This window comes from Neoarius graeffei, chromosome 28 (assembly GCF_027579695.1).
Source record: "Neoarius graeffei isolate fNeoGra1 chromosome 28, fNeoGra1.pri, whole genome shotgun sequence".
Lineage (NCBI taxonomy): Eukaryota > Metazoa > Chordata > Actinopteri > Siluriformes > Ariidae > Neoarius > Neoarius graeffei.
The window spans coordinates 26,620,461-26,635,451 of NC_083596.1; the positions used below are offsets into that span (position 1 = coordinate 26,620,461).

Below are 14,991 nucleotides of genomic sequence, written 5' to 3' on the forward strand. Positions count from 1 at the left end.
TCTTACACCCTGCTACTATGTGCTGGACTGTTTCAGGGGCTTCTTTGCACAGTCTGCATCTTGGGTCTGATCTACTCTGGTAGATCCTGGCCTCTATGGCTCTTGTGCTTATGGCCTGTTCTTGTGCTGCCATGATTAGTGCCTCTGTGCTGTCTGTCAGTCCTGCATTATCCAGCCACTGGTAGGATTTCTTGATATCAGCCACTTCCTCTATCTGACGGTGGTACATACCATGTAGGGGTTTGTCTCTCCAGGTTGTCTGTTCCTCCTCCTCCTCTGCGCTCTCATCAGGGTTCTGCTGCCTGAGACATTCACTTAGCAGTTCATCCTTTGGGGCCATCTTTCTGATGTATTCTCGGATTTTCGATGTTTCATCCTGGACCGTGGTCTTAATGCTCACTAGCCCTCGGCCTCCCTCTTTCCGCTTAGTGTATAGTCTCAGGGCGCTGGACTTGGGGTGGAACCCTCCATGCATGGTGAGGAGCTTTCTAGTCTTGATATCTGTGGCTTCTATCTCCTCCTTTGGCCAGTTTATGATGCCAGCGGGGTATCTGATGACTGGTAGTGCGTACATGTTGATGGCTCGGACCTTGTTCTTACCATTCAGCTGACTTTTCAGGACCTGCCTTACTCTCTGGAGGTATTTGGCTGTGGTTGACTTCCTTGTGGCTTCTTCATGGTTTCCATTAGCCTGTGGGATGCCAAGGTACTTGTAGCTGTCTTGGATATCACCTGTGTTGCCCTCTGGTAGGTCAATCCCCTCAGTCCGGATCATCTTGCCTCTCTTTGAGACCATCCGGCCACACTTGTCCAATCCGAATGACATCCCTATGTCATCGCTGTAGTTCCGGGTGGTGTGGATCAGCGAGTCTATTTCTCGCTCGTTCCTGGCATACAGCTTGATGTCATCCATGTAGAGCAGGTGGCTGATTGTTGCCCCACTACGGAATGGGTACCCGTAGCCGCTCTTCGTGATGATCCGACTGAGGGGGTTCAGGCCTATGCAGAACAGCAGTGGTGATAGCGCATCTCCTTGGTATATGCCGCACTTGATGTTGACTTGGGCAATGGGTTTTGAGTTGGCCTCTAGGGTTGTCTTCCACATTTCCATTGAGTTCTGGATGAAGGTTCTTAGGTTCCTGTTGATCTTATACAGTTCCAGACATTCCAGTATCCATGTGTGTGGCATTGAGTCGTAGGCTTTCTTGTAGTCAATCCAGGCAGTGCACAGGTTGGTCTGTCTCTTCTTACAGTCTCGGGCGACTGTTCTATCGACCAGTAGCTGGTGCTTGGCTCCTCTGGTGTTACTGCCAATCCCTTTCTGTGCCTCGCTCATGTATTGAGCCACATGCTTACTCATTTTTGCCGCAATGATGCCTGACAGGGCCTTCCATGTTGTGCAGAGACAGGTAATTGGCCGGTAGTTGGATGGGATGGGTCCCTTCTGGGGGTCCTTCATGATTAGGACTGTCCTGCCTTGGGTTAGCCATTCTGGGTGGGTTCCATCCCTCAGCATATGTCTTTCCAGTATTTTTCCACCTCAGCTCTTGGTGGGTCTGACCGGTTGTTGTTCCCCTGCCACTGAGAGTACACCTTGGCTGGTTCAGTGGAGAACAGCTTGTTTATTCTCCTGGCCTCTCCCTCCTTGGTGTATCTCTTCAACCGGGTGGCCAGAGCTGTTAGTCACTGTTTGGCAGTTTCGAGTGCCTCTGGTATGGAGAGTGAGTTGTACTTCCTGGGTGCCCCTTTATTCACCATGTTCCCTTTCTGTAGTTCAGCTAGCTGGCTAACTTCTCTCCGTGCTGCCTTTATCTTGGCCTCTAATCGTCTCTTCCATGGTGGATACTGTTTGTTATGTCCCGAGCCCACCTTGTGTCCAAGCATCTCCATGATTACTGTTGCTGTACTGTGTATCAGCTTGTTGTGTATCAGCAGTCTTGTGGAGATTGTCTTCAGAGCAGCATTCACATCTACTAGTAGATCTTCTGAAGGTACTTGGCAACTCAGCTTCGGTATTCGACGGGGGCTCCAGGTTCCGGTTGGGTTTCCAGTTGGGTCACGATCTTCCTTCTCAGGTCAGCAGCTCCAGCAACTCCGTATTTTCTGTCCTCGTCCATCGATGTCTTGTTCCAGTAGCCCATTTCTCATCAGTTTGCCCTGGTTCCCTAGCAACTGACGCAGACCTTGTTGACCCGGGCGACGTCTGAGCCGGTATGACTCTATCAGTTATGTCTTCACTCATTCCTGAGGTAGGCCGATATATCATGAGGGGTTTTGCCTAAGGACCCTTACTGGATGATGTTTTGCCCCGACCGGGATTCGAACCCCGATCTTCTGCGTCGTAGTCAGTGAGCATTACCACTGTACTATCCAGCTGATCCTATATATATATATGTGTGTGTGTGTGTATATATGTGTGTGTGTGTGTGTGTATATATACACACACACACTAGTGCATCTCAAAAAATTAGAATATTGTGAAAAAGTTCAATATTTTTCATCGGTTATTTAAGAAAGTGAAAATGTTATATATTATAGACTCATTACACATAAACTCAAATGTTTCAAGCATTTTTCTATTTTACTTTTAATTATATATATATATATGGGTCTGTCTCAGAAACTGGGTACTGTGGGGGTACCCCACTAAATATACACAGTCAATAAACTATACGGTTTTGAATGGTGATGTTGGTTTTAATTTGAAATAAAATAATGAAAGAAATAATACTGATAAAACTAAATCTTTGATGTGAATACTCTATTCAGAATTTGGCAAAAATTCTGAAAATTTGTGGAAAAATGGCGGCTTGATCTGGGACATGATAAATGGTTGACTACATCGCATTCCCTTAAAAAGGTTGTAGTCCACTGAAAAGTCTACAGTTATCACTAATTGTAGGTCCTCCTAGGACTTGGTGTCCATATGCGTGAACATCACATTTTGGGTCGTCTAGACCACAACACTAAATTTTGCTCTACAAGGGCCTGGTGTCCACTTATGAGGCCATTATACTGTTACCTAGTGGTGGCAGAAGAGTATAACACATTACAGGTTAGATTCAAGATGGCTGAAAACACACCCAGAAGTTCAGATGGCAACTCCCAATCCAAACATCGACCAGGTAAAAAATTTGATCATATTTCATGGCTGATTCTTGTTCAGATATGTATAAAAGTGTTCAATGTTTGTTGCGGCGACCTGCCACAAGGAGTGCCTGAATGCAGGCTCACATGATTGACAGCTGCCTCCGCCACTTCCTGCTACGCTGAATCGCTGCGCTACCACCGCACGCACGCTGTGCTGAACAGGCAGCCAATCACAACACTAGTTAGCAGGGCAGCGGTCATTCTAGAATGATAGGCAGAATTGACATTCAGTTTGTAACGAAGCAGCAGCGCAGCTGTTGCAAAGAGAATTCGCTACTAACACAAACTTTACAGCACATCAGGGAAAAAAGGACAAAAAAGGCTACCGGTAAACCCACTGAACTTTTTTATATGCAAACGCTGCGCTCGTAGTAATCCGTGGGCATGAGAAATGTTTGTTCCTTACCTGTGATTGGTTCAATGGTTTAAACTTTATCAGTGGCGTGTCGTAAAATATCTTCAGTTAAACTGCCTGTGAAAGGGCTAATGGTTAAAATGGTTCTTAGTTTAAAACTGGTTTTCTGTTCATTTATATTTGTTCAGCAACATATTACCTGAATGATTAAAAATGGTTAAAATATACTTAATTTACCTTATACATAAATATTTATATATTGTTGCCTAATTAACTTGGGCTTTGTTATAGAAAAACAAGCATTTATTCACACATGCTTTGTTGTAGAAAAACAGGCATTTATTCATACATTTATTTTATGTTTGTATGTTTAAAGGTTTTTCACCTTCTAGCTTTGGCTTCAAGCTCCAAGCTTCTAGCTTCTACTTCTGATTCTACTTCTGATTCTAACGTCAGTTCCACTGAAAACCAGTAAAATACAAGACGAGTGGAATCCTGTGTCCGAGTCCTTCCCTTTCGAGTGTGGGAAACCCTGATGCTCACATACACTTGACAGTGAAAAACCGATGCACCAGTGGAAACTGACGACTGCCAGACGACTGCCAGTGAATCACCACTGCACCAGTGCATCAAACCGAAACCAGTGACCAAGAAGCAAGACTCCACTCGTGCCACAACCCAACAGAGAGGGAAGACACTTCACCTGGGGGCCTGGAGGATAAAGCTTGAAGTCATCTGGAAAAAAGAAACGAAATGGCAAAGTCATTAGAAGAACTGAAAACAGAGCGAACCACAGCCAAAAGACTTTTCTCCCGTCTTGCTAACTGCATTGCAAGAACACACTCGGAGATGACTGTGGAGGAGCTAAAGCAAAACTTCAACAAGCTTACAGCAGAAAGCTCGAGACTCATGGAGGCGAACGAAGAGATTGAGGCCGCCTACATGGCAGAAGCAGCCGCAGCCGCTGTAGAGGACCTGGGCGCCGAGAAGAAAGCCGACCTGGAGAAGATAGAGGCATACTGTAAGCAGAGGACTAAAGAAGCAAAGCTCCTAATTCAACAAACACTCTGGGAATCGTATGGGGAGAAAGAGCTGCCCCTTGCTCTATACATCGCTGAAGCTGACTGCAAGAGCGTCTCCTCTGCCCAGCTCGACGTGACTCTGGAGGCATATGAGTTCATGCTGAAGCACTTTGAGATGTTGGTGCTGAAGGCAAAAGAAGCGCACCGTGACTGGAACTGCTGGGCTCCCGCTGCAGAGCAAAGAGACTTTGATCACCGCATGATAGAGCTCGAAGTACAACTTCCCCAGCTGGTGTCGCGCAAGGCCGCCTTCATCAAAGCTGCAAAAATCAAGACAGAATCTGAAGAGCCCACTGTCCACCATACAGCTCCAGTGCCAGCAATAAAGCTGAAAGCCACAGCCCTTCCAAAGTTTGCTGGCAACCAGCGAAGTTACTACAGGTGGAAGGAGTGGGAAGCTCTACAGAAGCAGGGTGAACCGACAGGGTCTAGAGAGGTCAAGAAATTCCAGCTGCTCAACAGCATCGATGAAAAGGTGGCTGGAAACCTACACCTGTCGACCTACAGCTCCTCAAATGAAATCTTCAGAGTCCTGGATAACCGGTTTGGGAACCAAGCCAACATTGCTCTCGAGATCATTGAAGATCTACAAGCAACTCCTCCAGTCAAAGCCAGCCAGCCAAGAAGAGTCATCGAGCTCATCCAAACAGTGGAAAAAGCTCTCTACGACTTAAATGAACTGGACAGTGCCGAGGCCATAAAGAACCCCATTGTGACCAAATCCATTGAGGGCAAGCTTCCAGAAACTTAAAAGAAAGACTGGCTCACCTATGCTACTGACGTGAGTAACGCTGTGGACCGTCACAACCGCTTTGACAAGCTGCTGGCTTACCTAAAGTCACAGAAAGCCATATATGAGCAACTTGACCAACTGAAAGATGGCGTTGAACCTGCCAAGGACAAGACCAAGTTCCTGAAGCAAGCCAGAACAAAAGCAACCAACAGTCCGGCAGTGTCGTCCAACGGTGATACAGCAGGCTGCATCGTCTGTGGTGACCCAAAGCACAGAAGAAAACTGTACTTCTGCAGAAAGTTTAGAACCAACCTAAAGCCATCGGGGAAGAGGGATGCAGCACAACAACTCGGTGCCTGCAAAAGATGCCTTGAAGTCCACACTGGTGAAAGCTGCAAGAAAACCACTTACCTGTGCGGGAATCCAGAATGCAAAGATCAACACCACTACCTCCTCTGTCCAGTTACCAAACCCCTGACCCACTAACCAGAAGAGAGCTGTTAAGCCAAGTCTCTGGTCTCTATGACCCTCTCGGCCTTGTGGCCCCAGCAAAACAGAAGGGAGCCATCCTGATCTGCAGGGCCTTCCAAGAGGCAAAAGTCATTGAAGATCTACAAGCAACTCCTCCAGTCAAAGCCAGCCAGCCAAGAAGAGTCATCGAGCTCATCCAAACAGTGGAAAAAGCTCTCTACGACTTAAATGAACTGGACAGTGCCGAGGCCATAAAGACACCTGGGATGCTGCCTTGTCCAGAGAGCTCAGAGACGATGCCATAAAGCTCCTCGAAGAGTACGCTGAGCTGAGCCAAGTTAGATTTCCCAGAGCTCTCACACCGCCAGATCCAGCTGAAAGACCATGTGCAATCACCTTCTCTGATGGCAGTGAGTGTGCATATGGTGCCGTGCTGTACCTGTGTTGGAGCTGCAGCCATGGTGTCGTAGTAAGGCTAGTTGAGGCCAAGGCTAAGCTGACCCCCCTTGACCATAAAGGTGACCCTGTGAAAGCAGAAATGTGCAGAGCAGTCTTTGCAGCACGGCTGAAGAATTACTTCCAAAAGCACTGCTGACTCGAGGTCAAGAGGTGGTATCATCTAGTCGACAGCCAGACCATCTTGGGTGCCATACAGCATGAAAGTTGTGGATACCAAACCTTCTATGCAAACAGAGTTGGTGAGATCCAGAGCAGCACTGACATCCGAGATTGGTGGTGGATTCCAGGTGCCAAGAACATTGCAGATATTATCACCCGAGGGGCCAGTCCTGATGACCTAATCGAGAAATCCAAGTGGCAGTCAGGTCCGCAGTTCCTTCAGCTTCCTGAGAGTGAGTGGCCAAAAAAGTCAGTGAAAGATGTTGCTGCACAGGCAAGAGACAACGTCACAAAAATGCAGAAGAAAACATTCACTGCTGTACTCACCCGAAGTCAGCTGAAGACACAAAGCCCAATTGCAGTCCAGGACGAAGCACAATCCAAGTCCAGAAACCCGCCACCAACAGTAGCAGCAGTCCAAAATCTATTGGACGAAAGGCGCTTCAGCAGTCTAAGACGGCTGGTCGGGATGGTTGCATGGATTTGGAGGGCGGCTAAGAAGCTCTTGCATGCCAAGAGGGGAGATGAAGCAAAGTGGGAGGCAATACCGTCATCTGGTGTCATCACTGTCAGCGAAAAGAAAAACGTGTTCCTGAAACTATGTCTGGCAGCGCAAGAAGGTGTGAACTTCCCAAATACAACTACTGACAGGCTTGTTGTATACAAAGACCAAGTAACTGGAATCCTGATGTGTGGAGGGCCTTCAAAGAGGACCATAATGCTGTTCCCCTGCTACCATACCAAGCCTGGGTCTCCACTCTCCTGGCCCGTGAAGCACACAGTGAGGGACATGACGGAGTGGCAGGAACTCTGCTGCGGATGCGAAAGAGAGCCTGGGTGATAAGAGGAAGAATTCTGGCCCAAAAAGCTGTCGACAACTGCATCATCTGCAAGAAGGAAAGAGCAAGAACCTGTCAGCAAATCATGGGTGACTTACCTGAAGAGCGTGTCAATCCAGCTGCGCCATTCCAGTTCACATCCGTCGACCTGTTCGGACCATATCAAGTGAAGGATGATGTCAGAAGGAGAGCAAGCATGAAAGTATGGGGCGTACTATTCTGCTGTATGTCAATCCATGTCGAACTGGCAAACACTCTAACAACAGAGAGCTTCCTCCTTGCTTACCAGAGGTTCACTTCAATCCGTGGTCATCCGCAGAAGATCTGGTCCGATTCTGGAACAAACTTCATTGGAGCGAAACCTGTCCTGGAAGAAATGTATACTTACCTGAGACAACTGAACAAAGAATCACTTGAAGAGTATGCTGCCAAAAACGGTACCTGCTGGACGTGGAAAATCCTTCCAGCTGACTCACCCCACCGGAATGGTGCTGCTGAAGCTGCTGTCAAGGTCACCAAAAGAGCTCTGCAAAGCCTTGGTGGCGGAGGAGGCCTTACCTTCAGTGAGTTCCTGACAGTGCTTAAGCTAGCTGCTAACCTTGCCAACGAAAGGCCAATCGCTGCCAGAGTTCAGAGCCGTGAGGACCGCATCAACTACGTAACCCCAAACACACTGTTGCTTGGCCGAGCCACACAAACTGGAGACCTCAAAACAGTAGACTACACCACCTACCCCTTCAAGAGACTGCAAGAAATGCAAACACAAGTTAGCCACTTCTGGAGGTCCTGGAGCCAACTTGTAGGTCCGAACCTGTTCATCTGCAGCAAGTGGCACACTGCAAAAAGAAATGTTGCCGTCGGAGACATAGTGTGGCTCTGCGACCAAAACGCACTGAGGGGGCAATTCAAGCTTGCAAGAGTGGTCAGCGTGAATACAGACTCCAAAGGCATTGTCCGGGATGTCCATGTGAAAGTCCCCCTAGGTGGACGTGCTCAGGTGAAGACTCCAAAGCCAACCGAAAAGTCCTGGGACCCACAGGGTACCACACTGCATCGGGATGTGCGATGCCTCATCGTCCTCCTCCCAGTGGAGGAACAAGTCAGCAGAGACCAGCTCGCCTGATGGGTGCGATCTTCCCGTGTCGCGCCACACCAAGATCGAGTGGGAGGTGTTGCGGCGACCTGCCACAAGGAGTGCCTGAACGCAGGCTCACATGATTGACAGCTGCCTCCGCCACTTCCTGCTATGCTGAATCACTGCGCTACCACCGCACGCACGCTGTGCTGAACAGGCAGCCAATCACAACGCTAGTTAGCAGGGCAGCCAATCACAACGCTAGTTAGCAGGGCAGCGGTCGTTCTAGAACTATCGTTCTAGAACGACCGCTGCCCTGCTAACTAGCGTTGACATTCAGTTTGTAACGAAGCAGCAGCGCAGCAGTTGCAAAGAGAATTCACTACTAACACAAACTTTACAGCACATCAGGGAAAAAAGGACAAAAAAGGCTACCGGTAAACCCACTGAACTTTTTTATATGCAAACGCTGCGCTCGCAGTAATCCGTGGGCATGAGAAATGTTTGTTCCTTACCTGTGATTGGTTTAATGGTTTAAACTTTCTTTATCAGTGGCGTGTAGTAAAATATCTTCAGTTAAACTGCCTGTGAAAGGGCTAATGGTTAAAATGGTTCTTAGTTTAAAACTGGTTTTCTGTTCATTTATATTTGTTCAGCAACATATTACCTGAATGATTAAAAATGGTTAAAATATACTTAATTTACCTTATACATAAATATTTATATATTGTTGCCTAATTAACTTGGGCTTTGTTATAGAAAAACAAGCATTTATTCACACATGCTTTGTTGTAGAAAAACAGGCATTTATTCATACATTTATTTTATGTTTGTATGTTTAAAGGTTTTTCACCTTCTAGCTTCGGCTTCAAGCTCCAAGCTTCTAGCTTCTACTTCTGATTCTACCTCTGATTCTACTTCTGATTCTAACGTCAGTTCCACTGAAACCAATAAAATACAAGACGAGTGGAATCCTGTGTCCGAGTCCTTCCCTTTCGAGTGTGGGAAACCCTGATGCTCACATACACTTGACTTGAGTCTTCAGACCCCAGTCCCAAAGAACACCCAAGTTCAGTCCAGTGAGGGCTGAGGGCAGAAGACTCACTGACACCCAGGAGCAGTTCCTCTCCAAACTCACACCAGAGCTGGCACAACAGTGTCGAGATGCCTTCTGCAACATAGCATCCAGGGCATTCAACTCCAGTGCTGCTGAGAGAGGTCTTCTAGATAAACACTGCCTCACTGAGTACCCAGTCATCCTAATGCTCCTCAATGTCACTGCCAATGACAGACAGAGTGTCGGGACCCTCATCGACCTGGCAGCAGACACAAACTACATAACGCACAAAGCTGCGAGCAAGTTGAACCTGAGAAGTGAAGACGTTACGCTGGAGATTCATGGCATTGGAGGGATGAAGGTGTCTGTTGCAACCAAGCACTATTTGCTGAAGATATGAGTCAGCACCCCAAGGGGCACACTCAAAACACACCAACTCATCTGCTATGGACTTGACAAAATAGCGGAAGTCCACAGACATGTCCCGGCGAAAAAACTGCAGAAAATCTTCTCAGACATCTCCTTGGAAGATCTGGCAAGACCAAAGGAGATCCAACTCCTCATCAGCCACAAAGAAGGGCAGCTGGTACCCCAGAAGGTTCGTTCCGTCGGTGACTTGGTGCTCTGGGATGGCCTGCTTGGCAAAACCATTGGAGGCACACACCCGGACCTCTTTGAAGAAGTCACCTTAACGGCCCACACCTCCAAGACTCACTTTGCAAGATCCATGCGCACTGCAGCTGTCAGATACACCGAACTCACCTGCAAAGTCCCAGTTTCCCGCCAGTCTCCCAGACATCCTAGCTCCCAGTCCAACACAGCCACTAGCAACAGAGACTTCCTGAAGTGGTGGAAATGGGAAAGCATTGGAGCAGCTTGTGAACCGAGATGTGGAGGATGTCGCTGCGGGAACTGTCAGCCTGGTGGGAAAGAAATGACACTGGCCGAAGAAAGGGAGATGGAGATGGTGAGGGACGGCTTGACTTATGTGGCCGGAGACCACCACAGACCTGAACCACACTGGCACGCCAAGTACCCATGGAAAGAAGACCCAGCATCTCTTCCCAACAACAAGAAAGCAGTTGAAGCCACGTTCCGCAGAACTGAGAGGCAGCTGGCGAAGGAACCGGAGTGGAAAGTGGCCTACGCCTCACAAGTCCACGAAATGGTGAGCCGCAGAGCTGCAGTGAAGCTGTCCAAAGAGGTTCTGCAAAGCTGGACCGGGCCAGTGTGGTATATAAGTCACCTGATAGCCCCAAATCCACATTCAGTCTCCACCCCAGTGAGACTAGTATGGAACAGCAGCCAGAAGTACAGTGGCCTCAGCCTAAACGACATCCTGATCAAAGGCCCTGACGTCCTGAACCCGATCAGAGGTGTCCTGCTGAGGTTCCGTACTGGTGTCTTCGCAGCTTTAGGGGACATCCGCAAAATGTACAACTCTGTCTGGCTTGAAGAAAGAGAAGTCCACCTGCACAGATTTCTGTGGCGTGACACAGAAGATGCAGAGATCGAAGAATTCGCCATAACAAGAGTCAACATTGGAGACAAACCTGCTGGTTGCATAGCCCAAGTTGCCATGCGAGAGACCGCCAGCCTGCCTTCATTCAACCACTTCAAAGAGGACAGATGTGTCCTCGAAGAGGATGCCTATGTCGATGACATATTGACTTCCCACAACAACCTCGACCACCTGAAACGCCTTACATCCAACATTGAGCAGATCCTTCAAGCAGGAGGGTTCTTCATGAAGCCCTGGATCTACTCGGATCAAAGTGGGAGGAGCGAGTCGAGAGGTGAGAAGATCGAGTCAAACACCATGATCCTGCCAAACCAACTCACCGAAGAGGATAACAAAGCCCTGGGCCTCGGCTACACCATCGACGATGACAAGTTACATGTCATGGTTGCAGTGAACTTCTCCAAGAAGAGGAAGAAAATGCGCCTCGGCCAGGACTTGTTGAAAGAACAAGTGAGAGAACAAACAATGTTTGTTATGGAAGTCAAATTTTACAAAAGTTAGTAACTGTAACGATTTACTATGTCACTAAACATGATGTACACATATGTGGACTTGCGAACTTAGTTTTGTTAGTTTGTTGACAATGTCCACAAATGTGGACAGAGGGAGTCATATTATGCTAGCAACAAAATGTGAGAATGAAATTGTATTTTGGGATGATTTAGACAAAAAACAATAGTTTACTACAGTACAAGCAGATATAGCATGTTTGATGAATAAATCTACATAATTTTTAATTAGATTTTTCTCATGATGTATTTTTCCAGAGCGTTATTCTCTGTCAAAAGCACTGGAGTTACTGGGGTTAATTGGTGGAGACAACTCAGAGGTGGAAGATTTGTCAGACATCGATGATCCCGTAGGGGACGCTGAATATCAACCCCCATGACAGGAGCCATGCAGCAGTGAGGAGGACAGTAGTGGGTATGAGGACCCCATTCCACAGCCCTCTCAGCTTATCAGGGGACGTAAACGTCTCCGTGATGAATATGAAGGATATCGTTCAGATCGTGACATTGCCAGATCATGCACTCCTAGACATCGCTCTCGGACACAGCAAGATGAGGCTGATGTCTCAAACAATGTCCCTGAAGAAACAACACCAGGACCAAGCCATCAAGAACAGTCCAAGAAAGGGCATGGGATGCGATGGAGGGCTTCTTCACTAACACCAAATCAAGCCCAGTTTGAGCATGAGGAGGAAACTGTGCAGGACAGAGAGAACTGGACCCTACTGGACTACATAGAACAGTATATTGATAAAGATTTGATGAAAATGATTGCAGATTGCTCTAATGCTACATCACTGGCTAGAAGTGGGAACCCACTCAACACATCCACTGATGAAATACAGTAGACCCCCGCCTATTCGCGGTTCAGTATTCGCAGGATTTTATATAGAACATATCTCCTATACATTCGCGGAAATCTCAGCGATTCGCGGTCATTTGCGGCGAACATATGGAACGTTTACGCACTGCGAACGTTTACGCACTGCTACATTCTCGGAGCCGAATGCTCGCTCGCTATTGGCTGAAGTTTGAATGGCGGGCTGCTGCTCATTGGCTGATACGAATGAGTGCATTGTACAGTCTTGCGGTTCCCGTAGTTCAGACTTGTTCACGTGTTGTGCGTTCTTGGTATTTTTGAATAATTTTTACGCCCTACAATGGCTCCTAAACGCTCTGCATCTTCTAAGGCTCCTGCCAAGGAACCTAAGCTCCAGAAGAAGGTAATGACGCTGCAGGAGAAGGTAGGACTTCTCGATATGCTAAAGGAAGGGAAGAGTTTTGCGGCAGTGGCTTGTCACTACGGTTTGGGATCATAGCCTAGGGCAGGGGTCTTCAATCCTATCCGCAAAGGGCCGGTGTAGCTGCAGGCTTTCATTACAGCCAAATTGGAGGCTCACTTGATTGTTGACTGGAGACGAGGGTGAAATGATTAAACAAGTGAAATCAGGTGTAGCTCCTGCTTGGTTGGAATGAAAGCCTGCAGCCACACTGGCCCTTTGTGGATAGGATTGAAGACCCCTGGCCTAGGGTATAGGGAGTGTTTTAGACATCAAAATAAGCATTTGTGAGCAGTTTTATGGGGGGGGGGGTTACAAGTATTCGTGATTTTGGCTTATTCGCGGCCATGTTCGGTCCCTAACCCCCGTGAATACTGAGGGCTTACTGTATATCATTTTTTTGGTGCCTGTATTTTGATGTCTTGCGTACCGTATCCTGCAATCAGGATGTACTGGTCCAAAACCTTTAAATTCCCTGCCATCACTGACAAGTTCACACATGACAGATTCTTCAGACTGAGGAGATCACTCAAAGTGCTCATTGATGATGATGTTCCAGAGGATCTGAGAGAGTGTGATAAATTCTGGAAGGTGAGGCCTTTTCTGAACCGCATTCTGAAAGGCTGCAAATCTCAGGCTCGACCAGAATGCATTTCCATTGATGAGCAGATGATTCCATTCACAGGAGCTTGTCCGTGCCAACAATATCTGCCAATGAAACCAAGTCCAGTTGGCATAAAAAACTGTTTGTGCAACAGCAGATGGTATTGTGCTGGATTTTGACATTTATCAAGGTGCAGATGCACTCCTTGAGCAGGTTGAAGAACCAGGGGATCTGGGTTTGGGAGGCTTGGTTATAGATTTTCTGTCTCAAACTCTGCATCCTAATACAAATATCTACTGTGATCGGTTCTTCACATCCATCCAAGGTGTGGAACACATGATGAAGAAGCAGGTGTATGTAACTGGTACAGTTATGAAGAATCGGGTTGCTGCAGCAGTACAGAAGCTACCAACTGACAAAAGAATGAAAAAGGATGGAAGAGGTACCTCAGCACAAGTTAGCACTGAGGATGGAAAGATTTGCGTGGTGAAGTGGTATGACAATAAACTGGTATTGATGATGTCTGCAGTTCATGATAGAGAACCAGAAGACTACTGCCAGAGATGGGACAAAAAGCTGAAACGATATGTGATCATCTCGCGACCAAATATCATCCGTGAATACAACTCCAAGATGGGTGGAGTTGACCTTGTCGATAGCATGATGAGTTACTATCGCATGAGTGGCCGTACAAAGAAATGGACGCTGCGGATGCTAATGCACTTTACAGATCTGGCTTTAGCCAACAGCTGGCTACTGTATTGCAAAGACCTCACTGTATGTGGCACACCAAAGAAGAACATCATGCAGTTCCTTGAATTTCGTATGGAAGTGGCCATGACCTTCTTGGCTCAGCATGCCAATGACAACTCTGACTTTTCAGAGCAGGAAGATGACCCAGACGTGTCATTCCAAGGGAAAAAGCGTCCAGTGAAGGCATTGCCCCATGTCTCATTCCGCAGGAGGGCTAATGCACATCTGCCAGAGATGGTAAACATGAAGAATGCAGCGCGCTGCAGAGCCAAAGGCTGCTCAGGGAAAACTCGAGTGCAGTGTGTTACATGCAAGCTGTTCCTCTGCTTACAGGCAGATCGCAACTGTTACACAGCCTTTCACACACAGGTGTAAACATGTTCCCATAGGGAAAAAAAAAAGTTTGAAGTAGCAGTTTTGGAGTGTAAGTGAAATGTTTCATGCAGTGTTCAGAAATTTAAATGAACAGTAACAATACAAAATGTTTGCTTTTTACTTTGTCTTTGTGCAACTGTTGAAGCAGCACTTTAAATGAGCCATATTGCTCAAAAGGGCACAATTGTTGTTTCTATTTTTGTTTTGCACTCAAGAAAAATGCTGCTGTGTTCAGGCACAAAATAGAGTTTTGCACATCATTACTTAATTGTGACTTCATTGTGTTTTATTGAAATCTAAAACAAAAGTCCTCATATGTGGACATCATTTTTCTCAGAAACTACATCATGTAAAAAGATAATTATTTGTTTTTACACTCATCAGGTGCCAATCAGCCCAAATAGCAAAGAGAAATTAAAAATACATGCCATACAAGGTCTTAGGAGGTTAAGTTGTAACTTTATATACCTAAGGATTGGTGCGCTCACAGAATAATCATAACTGTAATAGAACATCATGCAAAATATTTGATCACCGTTGTAACTCCATTTTCCGCATACCCAAAACC

The 14,991-nt window shown here is 46.9% G+C and overlaps 1 protein-coding gene across 2 annotated transcripts; it reads left to right on the forward strand.

Annotated features, from left to right (window-relative positions):
* Nucleotides 1-9,147: 9,147 nt before the first annotated feature.
* Nucleotides 9,148-14,691, forward strand: LOC132875561 (uncharacterized). Of its 2 annotated transcripts, none has more exons than XM_060912425.1 (2): nucleotides 9,148-11,398; nucleotides 11,670-14,691. In XM_060912425.1, exons 1-2 carry the CDS (start codon nucleotides 10,108-10,110, stop codon nucleotides 11,789-11,791), a joined length of 1,413 nt encoding a protein of 470 aa, XP_060768408.1. In that variant the 5' UTR covers nucleotides 9,148-10,107; the 3' UTR covers nucleotides 11,792-14,691. The 2 variants fall into 2 exon arrangements, with proteins under 2 accessions (XP_060768408.1, XP_060768409.1); XM_060912426.1 differs by having other exon boundaries at nucleotides 9,149-11,352; nucleotides 11,670-11,788.
* Nucleotides 14,692-14,991: the final 300 nt, after the last annotated feature.